Raw genomic sequence first — 17100 nt, 5'->3', positions numbered from 1 at the left:
TATTGCTTATTCCTCACGGCACTCCAGCATTATGGTTTTTCTTGAGAGGAATCTTACAACCATGACAAAATATACGAGGAAGCTCAGGAACGAAGCTTTCTTTCTTCCTTCCTTTTTTTAGTATTCTGATAACCATTCCCTGAAGAAACCTAAGCTTTCATGAACAATGTCACTATGAATTGTCTCTTCTCCTATTTTGTTCTGTCCACATTCTATTATCTTTTCATGCCTACCACAAAATGTTGGTGTGGTTATCAAATTGTAGAATTATCAGTTTAAATTTCAAGTATTTCAAGAAGTCAGCTTGAGAATACAGGTTACCTGACTCCAGGTGAAGTACTCTTCCTTAACTAGCACTCAGGGTCTGCATCCCTAGATATCCCAAATTACTGGTTGCTAAACTGAGCTGACTGGAGGCATGGGATTCGTCTGTGGCATCACAAAAGAGTGAGAGTAGATCATGGTGCAATGTCTGTGGCATAAGTATCTGCAGGGACTCCCCATGAAAATATTTTAAGGATTTGTATATCGGTTTGATGTCAGAGTATATAAAAGCATTTTCAGATTAATTCTTTTAACTTAGGAAAATTAGGAAAGTCACATTCATATAATCTTTTTAAAGACACTGAGGAATCATTGAAGCATTTCAGGGGCATAGACTCAGAGAAGAGTGTTAAAAGATTCAGCATAATGAGGGTAAGTGCAAAAGGATGGAATGCAGACCTCAACGAATTCAGAGAAGCCTTTATTCATTCATGGACATGGGTGCTTTCGGGGCACATTTTCTGGATGCAAAAATGGCCTTCAGTTACAGAGGGGATTTTGGTTTTATAGGGTACAAGGAGGATGATGTAATCATTGGAAGCTGTGCACGTGCAGTTTTGACCATCATGGGCTAGTTGAAAAGGTTAAAACTTTAATTTAGGAGGGTAGTTGTAAAAAGGTTGAAACTCGTTGTCTAGGGAGATAAGAGTTCAGATATTGAGGGATGAGTACTCAAATCTTGCCCATTGTTATTTGCTGTGCCTCCATTTAGGACTAATTTGCCATGGGAGAAGGTCAAGGTTTAGGGTCCAGCATTCAGTATCCACCCCTTCCTTTAGGGCCCATTGTTATCAGGAAAGGATCTGCTGGGAGGTTAATCCTTGGCTAGTTTCCCCTCCCTTTTCCTGAGCTGCACCTCTCTCCATTTTTCTTTGGGGGTTATCTTGCAGCAATATTATTTTCCATAACCCTTCAATAATTTCATGAGTGATTTCATGAGTGTTAAAGGATTACCGAAGATGTTGTTCCATAGGATGTTTCATGGGAAACCATCTGGTATCTTCTATTTCTGTAATATCGGGTAGAAAACAATCACAAACAAGACAATTATAGTTTTAGAAAGGAATTCTTTCCATTACAACAAAAAGCATCCAATAAGAAGATTTGGAGGAAGTCAACATGAGAAGTTTATCGGTAATATCAAGAATGATAGAGATGGCACATTTTCAGATTAATGCTTATAACTTAGGAAATTTAGGAAAGTCACATTCACATAATCTTAAAGACACTGAGGAATCATTGAAGCATTTCAGGGGCATAAGACCCAGAGAAGAGCAGACAACTGTCATTTATAGCCAGGCAGTGTTGAGTCCCAAAGTCACATCTGACTGCCAGGCCAGGGGCTTTTCATCACTGGTCCACTTTGCTGCCTGACATCTCCAGGGTTCCCTGAGGAAAGCTGCTTCCACATTCATCCTCCTCGGGAGTGTCCTGCAGAGCCCTCTGTAGAAGCAACTTAAGGGTCTGCTTCTTTAGCTGCTGCCGAAAGGCACCGACAAAGAAGTAAATGATGGGGTTGGCACAGCTGTTAACAGAGGACAGGACTACTGACAGCAGATAAACACCAAAAGACACGGTATTAAAATCTATCTTAATCCAGATTAACAGAAACCAGTGGATGCCAAAGGGCATGCCACAGAGGAGGAAGACCAGCACCGTGAGCAGGATAGTCATGTACAGCCTGGTCAGAGGCATCTTCTGGGAGCCACATAAGAGTCTGGACAGCAGGGCCAGGCTGGCCCCAAAGAGAGTTAGAAATAAAAAAATCAGGCATGCTGTGTTGAGAAAATTCGATGCCAAACACGAGTTATTCTCATATTTTTTATCCAGGAAGCCACAGTAATACCTGTTCAGAATGCTCAACAGCAGGGACAAGACCCAGAGCAGGGCACACATGACAGAAGATGTGTGTTTTGGGCGGCGGCAGCGGTACCAGATGGGGCACAGGACCGACAGGCAGCGCTCGATGCTGATGGCGCTGAGCATGCTCAGGCCTGCGATGTAGGGAAACATCATCACGGTGGTAAAGCAGGGGAGGAAGATAGTGTTAGGATAGAAAAATTTGACTAGAACCAGCACGGAATCTATAATGTGGCAGCAGAGGAAGAGGAAGTCGGCTCCAGCTAGGTTGAGGATGTAGACAGAGAAGGCGTTCCTGCGCAGGCGGAAGCCCAGGAGCCAGAGCACAATTGCATTTCCTGCCAGTCCAACCAGGGCAGAGATGACGATGGCCACATTTGGGATCAGGATCATTTTGTTGAAAGATCCAGGAACGGTTCCTTCCTTTCCATTCGTTGGTGTGAGTTCCGTCCCCCAGGCTGAGATATTTGGGTTTGTGCTGGGAAATACTCCACTGGTGCTCCTGGGAACACAAAACAGATGTGAGCACCTGGTGCATGAATACTATTCTCAGGACTACCCTGCTATGTGGGAACCACTGTCAGACTTACAGGGGAGGAAAGAGACTTTCAGAGGTTAAGTGACTTATCAAAGGCTGGGAGTCCTGGGACCTGGATACAAACCTGTCTCTGGTTTACTCTAAAGTTTGGACTCTCAGCACTGCAGCACAGATCCTCTATTGACATGGGGAAATTCTGGGATTCAAATGTCCCCAATCAACATGCTTTAGCTAAGACCCTGAACCCTCCTGTTCTGGGCCAGGGATTTCTTTTTTCTTAGTGCAGGAATTCAGAAAGGAACAGGTGATCACAACACCCCAGTGACTAAGAGTGTTCTAAGAAGGGGAAAGAAGACCTTGTTTTAGGGACGTGGAAGACTGTGAGCTCTTGCTAGGATAGGTGTGAGGATGGCTTAGCCTGATGAGCTAGAAATGGCTCAGAGTGTCAGTCAGTAGAGACAGAAGCACTGTTGATATTCCCAGCATCTTAATTTGTGTGGAGCACCCTATGTATCATATTTATTCAGTGAATGAATGCACAATCTAACAGTATTGAAGATTATTGGTTAAATGGAAATACAATCAAAGGTTTAAGAACACAAATCTGTATTAAGATGAAGGGAACTTCATTCATCATCATTCTTTTTGTGTTTAGCTCTGAATGTGTTTAGAAGGATTGCCTACCTGTGCTCAAATGACTGAAAGTATGTTGAAGGTTTGTGTTTGAGCTGAATTTATCAGCCACACCAAGGAGAAGATGGATATGCAGGACGAACAGTCCCTGACTTCTCACACTGTGAATTGAGTCTGGAACCTTTATCTCAACTTCCACCCTTTTGACTAGTCCTTGGGACCTACCACCACTGTATTGATTACAAATGGGTGCAGGAAAATCAGAGGAGTGATTTCCAAGAGATCCAAGATGGCAGCCAGAATTGTGGATTAAAAAACAGTGTAGTAAAAGGTACATAGAATTAAGCAAAAAGAAAACAACAACAACAACAGTGTAACATATACAAACTCCAGAAAAAAAGGGAAAAGAAATCAGTCAAATAGGGAACAAAATACAGGTGTGTAGAAGTCAGTTAGAAACAGATATGAGGATTCAGAAGCCCTTTCCTGCCTCACAAAGGCACCCATGACTTCAGAATCCAGAGGACTTACAGGGGCAGGAAGCCTCCAAGTGGAAAGAGGATTCACCATCTTCCAAGGATTCAGGACTGAATGGATCATATTCATCATGTACTTTCTTGGAGACACAAACTCCTACATTCCTTGATTGGCCAGAAAAAGATGTGGGAGGAAAACCAGAACCTTTGTTATTTCCACTCAGGGTTCTTAGCAGTTGGTACATTTGTCTTTAGGGTGTGATATCTTTGTCTTCTTCATAAAATCAGAGGCTTGGTAAGGAATGAATCATGATTGACTTGTTCACTAATCAATGAACTCCGTGTGCCTTAAAGACCATCTATTGTACTATCCTCACTTAACCCAGGAAGAAACCGAGGCTTTAACAAAGGGATTTTCTGAGATCACAGCATGAAGAATCATTGCAACACCAGATCCTGGATTCCTGGAGCTCTTTCCAAGGCTTTTCTCCTGTCTTCTCTCATATCATTTATTATTTCTGGGAAACTTTCAAAATATTTTCAAGTGAGCAGAGAATCTGAGAGACAGTCAACTGCTGTAAAAACTGTTAATTTTCTTCAATATTCATTCTTCCCTTATGTCATATAGTGTTCCTGAGAGGTTTAAATCAGAGAAAGAACCCCATTTCCCAATCTTTCTTGATGCTGATAATGCCATGTGACTAGGTGATGACCAATGGGAGGTGAGCAGAAGTGATGTAATCAAGTCCCGGGTCACAGGATTAATAGAAAGAGATAGTCTTCCTTCTTTCCTTCCTCTCTCTCTAGGGTAAATCCTGATGTGGCCAGGGACCATGTAGGACAACCAGGATAACAGTACTTTCTAGGGATCATGAAGCAGCAATTTGGAAGGAGTTCTGATGTCTGATGCCTTGGAGCCTCCAGTTCAGGGTTACCCGCTGCCCCCTTTCATTTAAGCAATTATTATAACTGGCTCTGTTGGAGCAGTCAAGCTTATACTCTAAACAGTTTCTTGTGAGTTTAGCGTCGTCTTTATGGGGAAAGTCAGGGGCCTGACCTTGTGCTCCCGGTAATATTTCTCTGAATTGCTCCAGAGGCCTGGGTTTCAATCTCAAGTCCAGCTGCCTTGTGTGTGGAGGGCAAGTCTTCATGTTTCCAGATTATGGTGGAGCCTATGAAAGGAGGTCATTCTGTCTGTGCTAAGTGATAGTCCATGTTGTTTTAGTTTTAGAGTATCTCCTTCTGCTTATTTCCTTTTTTGAAGATTCTTTTCTCAAAAATACAATTGCATTTTTCCTGTAGCAAAACTTTTTACCAAGTTCTTTGTTTGGTCTTAGATGTTTATTCAGTGGAACAGAAAGTACAAGTACTTTCAAACACCCATCTAACCAATTAGCATAGAGAAACACTTTTCAAAATACATCTTTAAGAATTCATAGAACTTTATCCATTCATCTGTTGAAGGGCACCTAGGTTGGTTCCACAATCTAGCTATTGTGAATTGAGCTGCTATAAACATTGATGTGGCTGTGTCACTGTAGTATGCTGATTTTAAGTCCTTTGGGTATAAACTGAAGAGTAGGATAACTGGGTCAAAAGGTGGGTCCATTCCAAGTTTTCTGAGGATTCTCCACACTGCTTTCCAGAGTCGCTGCACCAATTTGCAACTCCACCAGCAATGAGAAAGTGTGCCTTTTTCCCCACATCCATGCCAACATCTATTATTGTTTGTGTTCTTGATGATAGCCATTCTAATTGGAGTAAGATGAAATCTTAGAGTTGCTTTAATTTGCATTTCTCTAATTATTAGAGATGTTGATCATTTTTTCATATATTTATTAATCACCTGTATGTCTTCTTCTGTAAAGTGTCTGTCCAGTTCTTTGGCCCATTTATTGATTGGGTTCTTTGTGTTTTTGGTGTAAAGTTTTGTAAGTTCTTTATAAATTTTGGAGATAAGTGCTCTATCTGAAGTGTGTGTGATGGAATATTATTCAGTCATAAAGAAGAATAATATTATGGAATTTGCAAATAAATGGATGGAATTGGAGAATATCTAAGTGAAATAAACCAATCCCCAAAATACAAAGGCCAGATGTTTTCCCTGATAAGTGGATGATGATATATAATGGGGGTGGGGCGTGGGGAGTGAGAGAAGAGTGGAGGAACTTTAGATTATGTAGAAGGAAATGAGAGGGAGGGTGGGTATGAAAAATTGTGGAATGAGGCAGACAACATTACCCTATATACATGTATGTTACACAAATGGTCTGAATCTACATTGTGTAAAACCATAGAAATGAAATGATGTACCCCATTTGTGTACAATGAGTCAAAATGCAGTCTGTAAAAAATAAAAAAAAAATAAAAAAAAAATCAATAGACCTTTCACTTGCCTTTGAAGAATTTTGTGATTTGTAAGTAAAATGGCATTCTGTTAATTTGCAATTTTGCCCTCAAAGATTCTTTTATAATTTATATTTTTAAGCTTTTTTTTTTTTTTAAAGATTTACAGAAGCAGCATATGAATCTTGGAAAATAATTCTAATTTGTTGGAATTATGTAAAGTAAATTGAGAAAATCACTTTTAAAAAATAGTTACTCTTCTTTGAGGCAGCCTGACAATTATCCTTGCCAGGCCTTTCCTTTGTACACAAGTATGTACTAAATTATAATACTTTTTAATAAAAGTGGGATCATACTATACATATTGTGTAACCTGCAATTTCAAAGAACAGTATATATGTTTACAGTTTATTTCACTGGAAATGAAGGATTATCATAAAGTGAAAAAAAGCTTATATTTTAATGAATAAGAAGTATATTCCCCCCAGGCCCTGTATTGCCAATGACAGTGCTGCTTCTGTCTAGGTATTCTCTCCTACGACTGCAGCTAGTTATGACTGTTTTCCCTGTAGCATCTGCTTCTTCCCTTGTTCCTCTTTCCAATCTAAGGGTAGAAATAGTCTTTCACATTGCTTGCCTTAGGGTGCTTCACAATGCATTGTAACCTTCTCTAAATTCTGCCCAACTTAGTAAATAGTCTCTTTTTGAAATACTCCTCAGCTCTTCCAGTTTTGTCCATCTCTTTCCTTCTTTAGCCCTTTGGTATGCATACTGTAGAATAATTTTGAAAATGAGGTAAACCAATGAAACCTGGGTTCACAGCAACTCATGTCTGGGGTGCAAGGCCTACATGTCACCTTGTTCCTAAGTACATGGAAGAATTGACAGTTGTACCATGAAAGATTCTATGTGTTGAACTGGGTTTGTTAATAATTTGTTGAGTTTTGTATCTTAGTTTATTAAGAATATTGGCCTATAGTTTTCTTTTCTTGTGATGTCTTTTTCTGGCTTTAGTATTAAGGTAATGCTGTCCTTGTTAAAAAAAAAAGTAAAGCCTTCCCTCTTTTCTATGTTTTGGAAAAATTTGTGGAGAACTGGTATGAATTCTTATATTGTGGGGTCTAATTCAGCAAATAGGAGACTTTTATTGCTGCTTCAATCTTCTCACTCATCATTGATCTGCTCAGATTTTGAATTTCTTCATGATTCAGTTTAGGAACTTATTCATTTTTTTCTAGGATACCCAATTTTGGGGTATATATTTATCATAGCCTATTACAATCCTTTGTATTTCTGTGGTATTAACTGTAATGTCTCCTCTTTTGTCTTATTCATTTCCGTCTCCTCTCTTTTTTTCTTAGTCTAGCTAAGGGTTTGTAAATTTTATTTCTCTCTCTTTAAAATTTTTTCTGTTTTAAAACAATTTACATCTTTTTGAAGAGTCGGCTCTTAATTTTGTCGATCTTTTGCATTGTTTTGGTCTCTATTTCATTTATTTTGTCTTCGATCTTTATTATTTCTTTCATTCTAATACTATGTTTGGTTTGTTCTTGTTTTTCTAGTTCCTTGAGTTGCAATGGTAGGTTATTGATTTGAGATCTTTCTGCCCCTCAGGTCCCCTTTTTGAGATGGGGTCTTGATGTTTTGTTGCTTAAGCTGTTCTTGAACTCATGTGGTTGAATAATCCTGCTCAGCCTCTCAAATGGCTGAGACTGCAGACATGCATCACTGTGCCTGATTCTTTCTCCATTAAGTGTGGATTGCTCTCAGTTTCCCTTTTATTGCTTTTGCTGTATCCCATAAGTTTTGGTAGGTTGTGTTTTTATCATTTGTTTCAAGACATTGTTCAATTTTTTGTTACTCTCTAATCTATTGGTTATTCAGGAGTAAATTGTTTAATTTCTCTCTTTTTGTATGGTTTCCAAAGTTTTCTTATTTTTGATTTCCAGTTTTATTGCATTATGATGGGAATTGATATCAATAGGATATTTTCAATTTAAAAATATTTGTTGAGACATGTTTGTGGCCTACCATATGATCTATCCTGGAGAATAGTACATGTGCCATTTAGATAAACTTTTGTTCTTCAGTTATGGATGGAATATTCTGTAGGAATCTGTTAGGTTCAATTGATCTGGGGTACAATTTAACTTTGTTGTATCTTCTGAATAATTTGTTCATTATTGAAAGTGGGATGTTCAAGTCCATTACTATTATTGCATTTAAGTCTATCTGTCCTTTTAGGCCTACTAATTTTGCTTTATATATTTGGTCCTCCAATATTGGGTGCATATATTTACAGCTATTATTTCCTCTTTCTGAATTGGCCCCTCTATCATTATATAATGACTTTCCATGTCTGTCTGTCTGTCTCTCTCTTTTTGCTTTGGATTTAAGTCTACTTTATGTGGTCACTCCTGCTTTCTTTTGGATTCCATTTGCATGAAATATGATATTTGCATAGATCTTTTAAAAATCCACTTAATCACTTTGTTTTTATTGGAGAATCTAATCCACTTATGTCTTTAAGGTAATTATCCATAGACAAGGTGTTACTACTGCCATTTTGTTACTTTTTTAAAGTTGTTTTTGTAGTTCTCTTTTCCCCTTTCTTACAGTCTTCCTGTGGGATTAAGTAATTTAGTCTAATAGTATTCTTTGATTTCTTGCTTATTATATTTGGTGTATCTGTTATAGATTATTGCTTTAATGTTACAATAGGGTATACAAAACATCTTTTGATTATAACAAGTTATTTAAAAATGATAGCAACATAATGTTGATCATAAACCTGGGAAAAGAAACAAAACAATACTAATCAAAAACTTTGTGCCTTAAGCCAGACTCAGAAAGTTAAGGAAAGAATAATTTCTATCATATGTAGAAGCTCGACCAAAATAAGGAAAAAGAGGTAAGGGGGATGGAAATCCCATAAAAATAGAAGGGCGATCAGGGGAGCAGAGGAAGGGGGTTGATGGAGAGTAAGGAGGCACGGGAAAGGGAGGAACAGTAGAATGAAATTGACGAAATCATGCTATATACGTACATGAATATACCATAGTGAATTTCACCTTTACATATATCTATAAAGCACTAATTAAAGAAAAACTATAAATAGAAAGATCAGTGGAGTAGAGGAAAGGCAACGAGGAGAGGGAGAAGGGGATATACTAAGGACTGAAATGGAACAGATTATATTCCTCGCTTATATGATTATGTAAAAATGAATCCTTTTATTGTGTATAACTGTAATATACGAATAAAGGCATTTAAAATTTTACACTTGAGATCAATTCCTTACCACATTTCAACTTTTTGTGTTCAATTTTACATCTTTCTGTGTTGCTTATCTCTCAATATATTAATTTAATTATTTTAATTTTTTTTAATCTCCATGCTAGAGATATGAGTGGTTTACAAACTATGTTTGTAATAGTTTTCAAATTCGATGTTTTGAATTTGTCTGTATGATTACTCTTTCCAGTGAGTTCATAATTTCCAATGTTTTCTTCTTTAGCATCCCTTCCTTTCAGTGTGAGAAACTTCCTTCAATATTTCTTACAGGGCAGATTTGGTGGTAATACATTATGTAGGTTTTTGTTATCTGGGAATGCTTAATCTCTCCTTCATTTCCAAAAAGTAGCTTTACTGTGTACAGCATTTTTGGTTGGTAGTTGTTTTCCTCCTTTGGAACTGTGAAAATCTTATCTTACTTTCTCCTGGCCTGTAATGTTTCTTCCTAGAAGTCTTCGGTAAGGCAAATGAGAACATCCTTATGTGTTGTTTTTTTCCCTTGATGCATTGAGAATCCTATCTTTTCCTTTAGCTTTGGAAGCTTGCTAATGTCTTGAGGTGTACTTTGTTGAGTTGAATCTGACTGGTGACCTTTGATCTTACTGTACTTGTATATTTGTATACATATCTAGGTTTTTAGATTTCTGTTATAATGTGTTTGAATGAGCCTTTTAACCCTTTGGCATTCTCCTGACCTTCTTTAGTCCTAATAACCCAAATGGTTTTTTTTTTTTTATGCTGTATCAAATTTCTCATAAGATTTCTTTATTCTTCTTCATTATTTTTACTTTTTTCTCCTTCAACTATATATTGCCAAATAGCCAATCTTTGAATTTACTGATTCTTGTTCTGTTCCATCTACTCTAATGGTGTTGTCAATAGTGTTTTTAAATTTCACTTAGCATGCTTTTCACCTTAATTAAGTTTTAAAAAATTACTCCAACCTCTCTGTTCTCTGATAGAATGCTGAATTGTTCCTCTGTGTTTTCTTGAAGTTCATTCATTTTTTAAAAAAACACCCAAATCTCTTTTACTGGGGGAAATGGGCCTCTGGGTTGGGCTGGGGGCCCTCATTGCATGGCCTGTTCATTGCACTGTCTCCTGAGACTTCACCCCATCTGGAAGATCTGTGGGCCAGAGAAGGGCTCCATGTGCAGGGACTCAAAGGCGGCGTCTGCCTGAGGGTCAGCCTCACCTTGGCTGGGACCTGTGGCAGTGCTGTTTGGTGAAGTCATCTTTCCCCCCGGAGTTTTGCTGTCACTTAGAAGCTGGTGGTGCTTGTAGAGTTGCTGTTCTTCTGGAGGAAGCTCGAGGATGTGCTTGGCATGCGCTTTAGCTCTAACAAGGTGTTTGACTCCTTGGTGTCCATGAAGATAGTGATCTTGTGGTGCTAGATCACGAGGAATATGTCCATCACAGTGCTGCCTGGATCGACATCCTAGTGTGGCTACAACCCTGCCCCGTTCCCGCACTTTGCATGCCACCCGGCACTGTTGTTCACTTTTCTTAAAACAGCTTCTTTAAATTTTCTGTTCCATGTATGAGTCGGCCCATGATGGTTACCGTATGGTCACTTTCTGGAATCTTATTTTGTTCATTCTGTGAAAACATGGTTCTGTGCGAGTATTTCGTTGGTGCTGGAGATTGAACTTGAGGTGTTACACATGCTAAGCGCACCCTCTACCCATACTTGCCACTAAAGTTCTTGATGCTTGTTGGTTTATCACATGATCTGCACATTGAAGGGCTGGGTATTTTTCTAGTGTACACTGACTTTGTGCCAGTCCTTCCACAAATTCTAAGAAGGCTGCCTATTTTCTCTGAGCCTATGGTCACTTCTACAGTTTCAGCACTAGATGGCGCCCTAACTTCAGACTTGTAATTTTGTTGTTGACGTGTTGTCAATGTCTCACCACTAGAGGGTGTCTCACGTCCAATTTTGTCCGGAATCCACAATTGGTGAGTTCTTCAAATGAACCAGCGGACTGTCCAAAATGTGTAGTATGTATCCACAGTTCTCTGCCTGGTGCCCAGTAGGCTCACACAACTTGTCAGTCACCAGCATGTGGTCAGACATGCTGTGCCAGCCCTGGGCCTCACCATAGAGGAACTAGCCTTAGGCTTCTATGAAACAACTTGGCATCTAACTCTCTTTTCTTCCCGCAAACAGAAAATCACACTCTCTTCATTGACTGCTTGGGATTAGGGGAGGGCTGGAGTGGGCAGTCCTGTGGCACAAAATGCTGGGTCACACTTAGGGCCCACAGTCCACATAGACCACTGTAGAGCAGAGGGTATGACCCGGACTCATATTGTTGTAGGCTGCCTGCTGCTGTGGTAAACTCATGGCTGAGACCCCTGCAACCATCCACAGGTGATGCTGGCTAGGACATAGTTCCAATCAAATGGAATGACATGATTCTCTACCTGACAGTGGGGCAGGTCCAGAGGCCCTGTCCATGGGCACTGGCCTGGGATCAGGTGCTATCAGGATCTTCCCAGTATTTTCACTGGCCCAACATGAGTTCCAAGCCAAAGTCCTGTGCTTCCACCCTGTCTTAAACCTCAGTGGATAGAGTTTTGCTCCACTCTGTGCAATCTGAGGTTGGGGGAAGGCTAATGCTAAGCTGGGTCACACATAAGTGTCACAGCTATGAGGACCTGCACATTCTTGGAAGTGTACCCTGGGTTCACACTGAGGCTGGTGATGATGCAGATCAGAACAAATCTGTCCCTCCAGGGCACAGGTCTCTGGCTGGTGCCTGGGCAGGTCTAGAAGCACTGGCTTAGGGGATAGAGGTATCCCTGCTCTGCTTGCTACTGAGTCTCACTTCAGAGGTTCTGACTCTGAACATTAAAGCAAAGTAATGTGCTCACTTTCCTGCCCTACCTCCCACAGGTAGAATCTTGTTCTATGATGTGCTATCTGAGGTTGGGGTATGAATGGAGACGACAGTCCTTTGATCATCTGGCTAATGCAAGTCCAGAGGGTTAGTCCTTGGACGCTGAGCTTAGGGCAGGGCTGTGTGGCTCTGCCTGGCACCAGGTTTCACTGTGATGGGCCTGATACTGGGTTTCAAATCTAAGGCTTGGATTTAATCCCCTCTCCCTCCCTCAAGCAGTGGCATCTCTCTCCACAATGAGCTCCTTGTAGTTGTGGAAGGGTTGATGCTGGCAACTGGCAACCGTTTCCTTCTGGTGCCATGTTTCTTATTATGGTAAATTCAGGCACTAGGACTCTTCTGGTTTCCTTAGCTCTTGTGAAGGTACTTCTGTGCATGAAGAGCTGTTGAAATTGATGTCTTTCTGGGGAGATTATCACTTAATCATCATCTTGCTCCCATACCTCATTTGATTATTTTATCCTTAGGTTCTTGAAGTTCACTGACCTTTCTAAAAGAGGACTATTCTGAATTGTTTTTCTGACATTTCATAGATCTCCCTTTGTTTAGGGTCTGTTTTTTTTGGACTTTGCTAGTCATGCTTTCCTGTGTCTTTGTAAGCTTTGTGGTGTGTTTTGATGTATGTTTGTGCATTTGTGGAGACAGGCCCCAAATTTGTGGAGACCTTTTTATTTTGTCCTTTACTGAGGTTCTTTGGCAGGGATAGACTTTCACTATGTGGTCTAGCCTATGAATTTAAATGGGCAGTTTTTAATGACCCTTGGCTGGCAGAGAATGCTTTCATTTTCTCTAGATGGCTGGGCTATTGCCTTTGCTTTGAATTTGGGCAGGGCATCTGACTATCTCTTATGTGGCAAGAGCACTGACTGAGATCTGCAATCAGGCTGAGCTATAGAATGTGAGCTATGATTGTCTCTGATCTGGCTGGACCACAGAGTGTATTTCCTGGTCAGAAAGTACTACTATTTGAGTCACCAGCTGGATAACTTTGAAGGAGAAGACTTAAGTTTAAATGGATAAAGAGGGACTCGAATCAACACTCTGTTAGCCTTGAATGCCCCACGGTCAAGTCTGAGAGTGCCGAAGTCACCAGGAGGGAGCTTCAGGTCTCCCGTGTCTCTTCCTATGGGTCCGAGAGCTCCCTGACTGCTCCACCCAATTGTGGACTGAGAGGAAAGACACAGCAGTGACTTTAGAAAGAAGTTGTTGATCAAGTCTTACCTTGCCTCCATTCTCCTTGCTGGGTGTGGCAAGCTGGCCAGTGTTGAAGGGAGGAGCCTCCTGGGATTGACAGGTGCTAAAGGATACTTTCTGCCCTGAGATGTGCCTTCAGGAGCCGGAGGGAAATTTGGTGCCTGTGTGTCTTATCAAGATGCTGATCAGCCTGTGGTTTTCTGCACAGAGACTTCCCTGTGAGAGTGTGGAGTCTGTTGCGTCATGTTCGTGGTCACATGATGTTTCTCAACTTTTGGTCTGACTCTTCTCCTATCTCTCAACCTCTGTCCATGCCACTTCATTCTTCCCTCCTTCCTGTAAGCCACGGTTATCTGAAGCTTCTTGTTGCCTCTTGACAAGCAGTGCCAAGAAATGTGAGGCATTCTGGGAAGCTTTCTAACAAGGCACACACTCCTCAGCTGCCACTCAAGGCCATCCATGGCCGGGCCCCTTCTTGCCTTTGCCATGAGCAGGTTTACAATTTCTTTCAATGACACAGAACATATTGAATAAGCGGTGACCATCTTCCTAAATTCCATTCTCTAGAAGCAACAACTTGTTTAGGTTTAGTTCTTAAATCATTTAATAGTTAAGATTTTAGTTTTGAACTGTAAATATTTATTTCCACATTTACATTCATCTTTTAATATGTGGGTAAACTGATTCCTCCTGCAAGATATAGGAAGCTGCTTGTACCAGCCACGCTGAGTCCTAAGAACAGGTATGGAGTGAGTGAGAGATGGATTTAATCAGATGGGGTTTTGTTTGGCAAATTGGCAATGAGGACTGAGAAAGTGGGTAGCCAGTGTGTACAAGGTAGTGATTGTGCAGCAAATTCTGGAATCTGAAGGTGGCAAGGATGGAGGTGAGGCAGTGATGGTCAGTGAGACATGGAGGGTGAAGAGACTGGACCCCTTGGGGATGGAGTGGAATGATCACTGGAGATGAGGCTCTAGGGAAAACATGTCTGCAGATCAGAGGTGAGGGTCAGGCAGGGGGAACTCGAAATTGAGATTTTGGAGGTCACACCAAAGTGAGTGATGACAAGACGCAGGAGTGTATGGTTAGATTGGGATGGATGACAAGGGTAAAGGAAGGAGTGTCTAAGAAGATGGAGAAGTTATGAACATCTAGGTGAATATTGGAATCGCCACAAATGAGGGCAGGCTTGATGCTGGAGAAGCCTGTAAACTAGGGTCTTAGGTCATAAAATAATATCATTAACATTTACATGCCTTTCAGTGACATTAAGCATATATTAAAATTTTATCTTGTTTGCTATTGATTTCTCTTTAGAAATGAATCAGTAAGACTACAGATACAACCAAAGTCTCGCTTTACATCACTTCTCTCTCAGTGGCTGTTCAAGATTCTGAAATTTGTGTGCAACATGTACAACAGGATGTTAGAAATACAAGATTACCTAAAGACCAAGATACTGTGGGAAACATGTTTCAAGAGTTCCAATATGGCTGTAGAATTTAATAACAGACTTTCTAGTAAATGTTTTTACAACTGTTAAGACATCCTCCATATTGGAATATAAAAAGATTTAGAGTTTAAGTTTTCTATGAGGACTAAAATGTTTATTTAATTTGAAGATGAATCACATCACCCCTCCTCATTTTGGAGTTCCTCCATGGGTTTCCTCATAATGGAAAAATCCTTAGCCAAAGCTGTGTAAGTGATGAAATCATGTAGTGCTGGCTTCATGACAGTAGGTAAGCTGAGCTGATGACGTCACATCAGAGCACTCTGCGGAAGCAGTGACATTCTGTTTTCTCCCATCTGCAGGTCATTCTCACCTGCAGCTAGACTCTACTACAGCATTTGGAAACTGACATAGAATCAGCTCAGTGCTAGAGTAGGGAGATCATTTGATCTGGAGTCAGGGAACCTGTAATCTGTGTAGTAAACTATGTTTAAAAAGTCATCAATATAATTGGTTGGGAAAATTGAAACTAGGGATCGCATTTTCATAACTTTTTTTTTTTTTACTATCACCTGAATACTTAGAAATTAATTGTCAGTTCCCCATGCGGAGGGTAAATCTGAGGGACAGCCTCAATGTCTGTCCATAGGAACCTGCTGTGCTGTTATAGCATCTCAGAGTGGACCCTTCTTTCTACTTGAGTTCTTTGTGGAATTGTGGGATTATATCACATCAGTTTCTGCACAGCAAAGGAAACAACCAACAGAGTGAAAGAGACAATGTACAGAATAGGAGAAAATCTTTGCTAGCTATTCATATAGATATATATCCAGAATGTACAAAGAACTTTAGAAAACATTTGCTCCTTCTTCCCCACCCCTCCATTGTGTCTTGACAGGCTTCTTGAGCTTTGAAAACCCAGCCAGTGCGCAGACTGCCATCCAGGCAATGAATGTCTTTGAGACCAGATGTGTCAAGAGGCTCAAGACTGTGCCCACTCACGTACCTTCCCTGCTTGTTCCAGAGACTTTCCGGGAAAGAGAGAACTAGGAACTTTTAAAGTAACTAAGCAACACACACACACACACACACACACACACACACACATACACACACCACGTTAAAAAAGAGAGAAAGAAATAATCTTTGAAGAATTTCTGAAACTGTTTACAAGGAGTTTTGAAAATAGGGATGTTTAGATGATGCCAGCTCTGTTTTTCTGTAAATGAATTTGCATGTTTTGTAGGACTTTTAATTGTAAGGTTAGAGGAAAAAAAAACAAGGAAAACTACTTAAATGAAAACCTGATGTTTGTCTTTGGCAAATGACTTTAGACCAGTTAAAAGGATTGCTTAAAAAAACTCAGAATCAGAAAAAACACTGAATTATTTAAGAACACATTTTAAAATATATGATATTTATCATGTTTTATTTGCACCTTTGGGAAGACTTGCTTGCGCATTCCTCCTCCATTACTTCTCACTGATGGCCAGTTCATCTGGAGATCAAGGGATTTCTTGGGTCCACCACTTTTCCCCCAAATTTCTGGTTCCTCTTAGGCCTCCTGCCTTTCTTTTTATTTTGGTTGTTTCTTCATGTTTAAAATTTCCTTTTTCTGTCTCTTGACTCCTCCTTTTAGGATGTCCAGATGTTGTAAAAAACAAAACATTGCAGTTCTGTACTACTGCCCTTTTCACACTCAACCTCCTAATACTACTGTAACCTTCTGTAACTACTGCATGATGCTTCCTCCAGCTTAGCACTAATTAAAGCCCAGTTAAACAACAGCATCAAAAGAACAAGTAATCCAATCAAAAAATGGGCAAATGATTTGAACAGATTCTTCTCAAAAGAAGAAGTAAAAATAACCAGTGAATATAGGGAAAAAAGCTCAGCATCTTTAGTTATCGAAGAAATGCAAACCAAAACTAACTTGAAATGCCACCACGCCCCAGTCGCGGTGCCCATTATAAAAAAAATTGACTACAAAAAAGTAACAAATGTTGGTGAGGATTTGGAGAAAAAGGAACCCTTATACACTGCTGGTTGTAAACTAATATAGTAACTATGGAAAAAGAA

The 17100-nt window shown here is 40.0% G+C and overlaps 1 protein-coding gene across 1 annotated transcript; it reads right to left on the bottom strand.

Moving 5' to 3' along the window:
- Window positions 1-731: 731 nt before the first annotated feature.
- LOC306638643 (mas-related G-protein coupled receptor member A-like) lies at window positions 732-13794 on the bottom strand. Its single transcript, XM_079101871.1, has 2 exons — window positions 13596-13794; window positions 732-2686 (listed from the first exon to the last, which is right to left on the bottom strand). The coding sequence occupies exons 1-2, from the start codon at window positions 13604-13606 to the stop codon at window positions 1675-1677; spliced, it is 1023 nt and encodes a 340-aa protein (XP_078957997.1). The 5' UTR covers window positions 13607-13794; the 3' UTR covers window positions 732-1674.
- Between the last annotated feature and the right edge of the window lie 3306 nt (window positions 13795-17100).

Source organism: Sciurus vulgaris, assembly GCF_902686455.1.
Source record: "Sciurus vulgaris genome assembly, chromosome: 11".
Classification (NCBI taxonomy): Eukaryota; Metazoa; Chordata; class Mammalia; order Rodentia; family Sciuridae; genus Sciurus; species Sciurus vulgaris.
The sequence above is the reverse complement of the archived record's forward strand: the minus strand, read 5'-3'. Positions and strand labels throughout refer to the sequence as shown.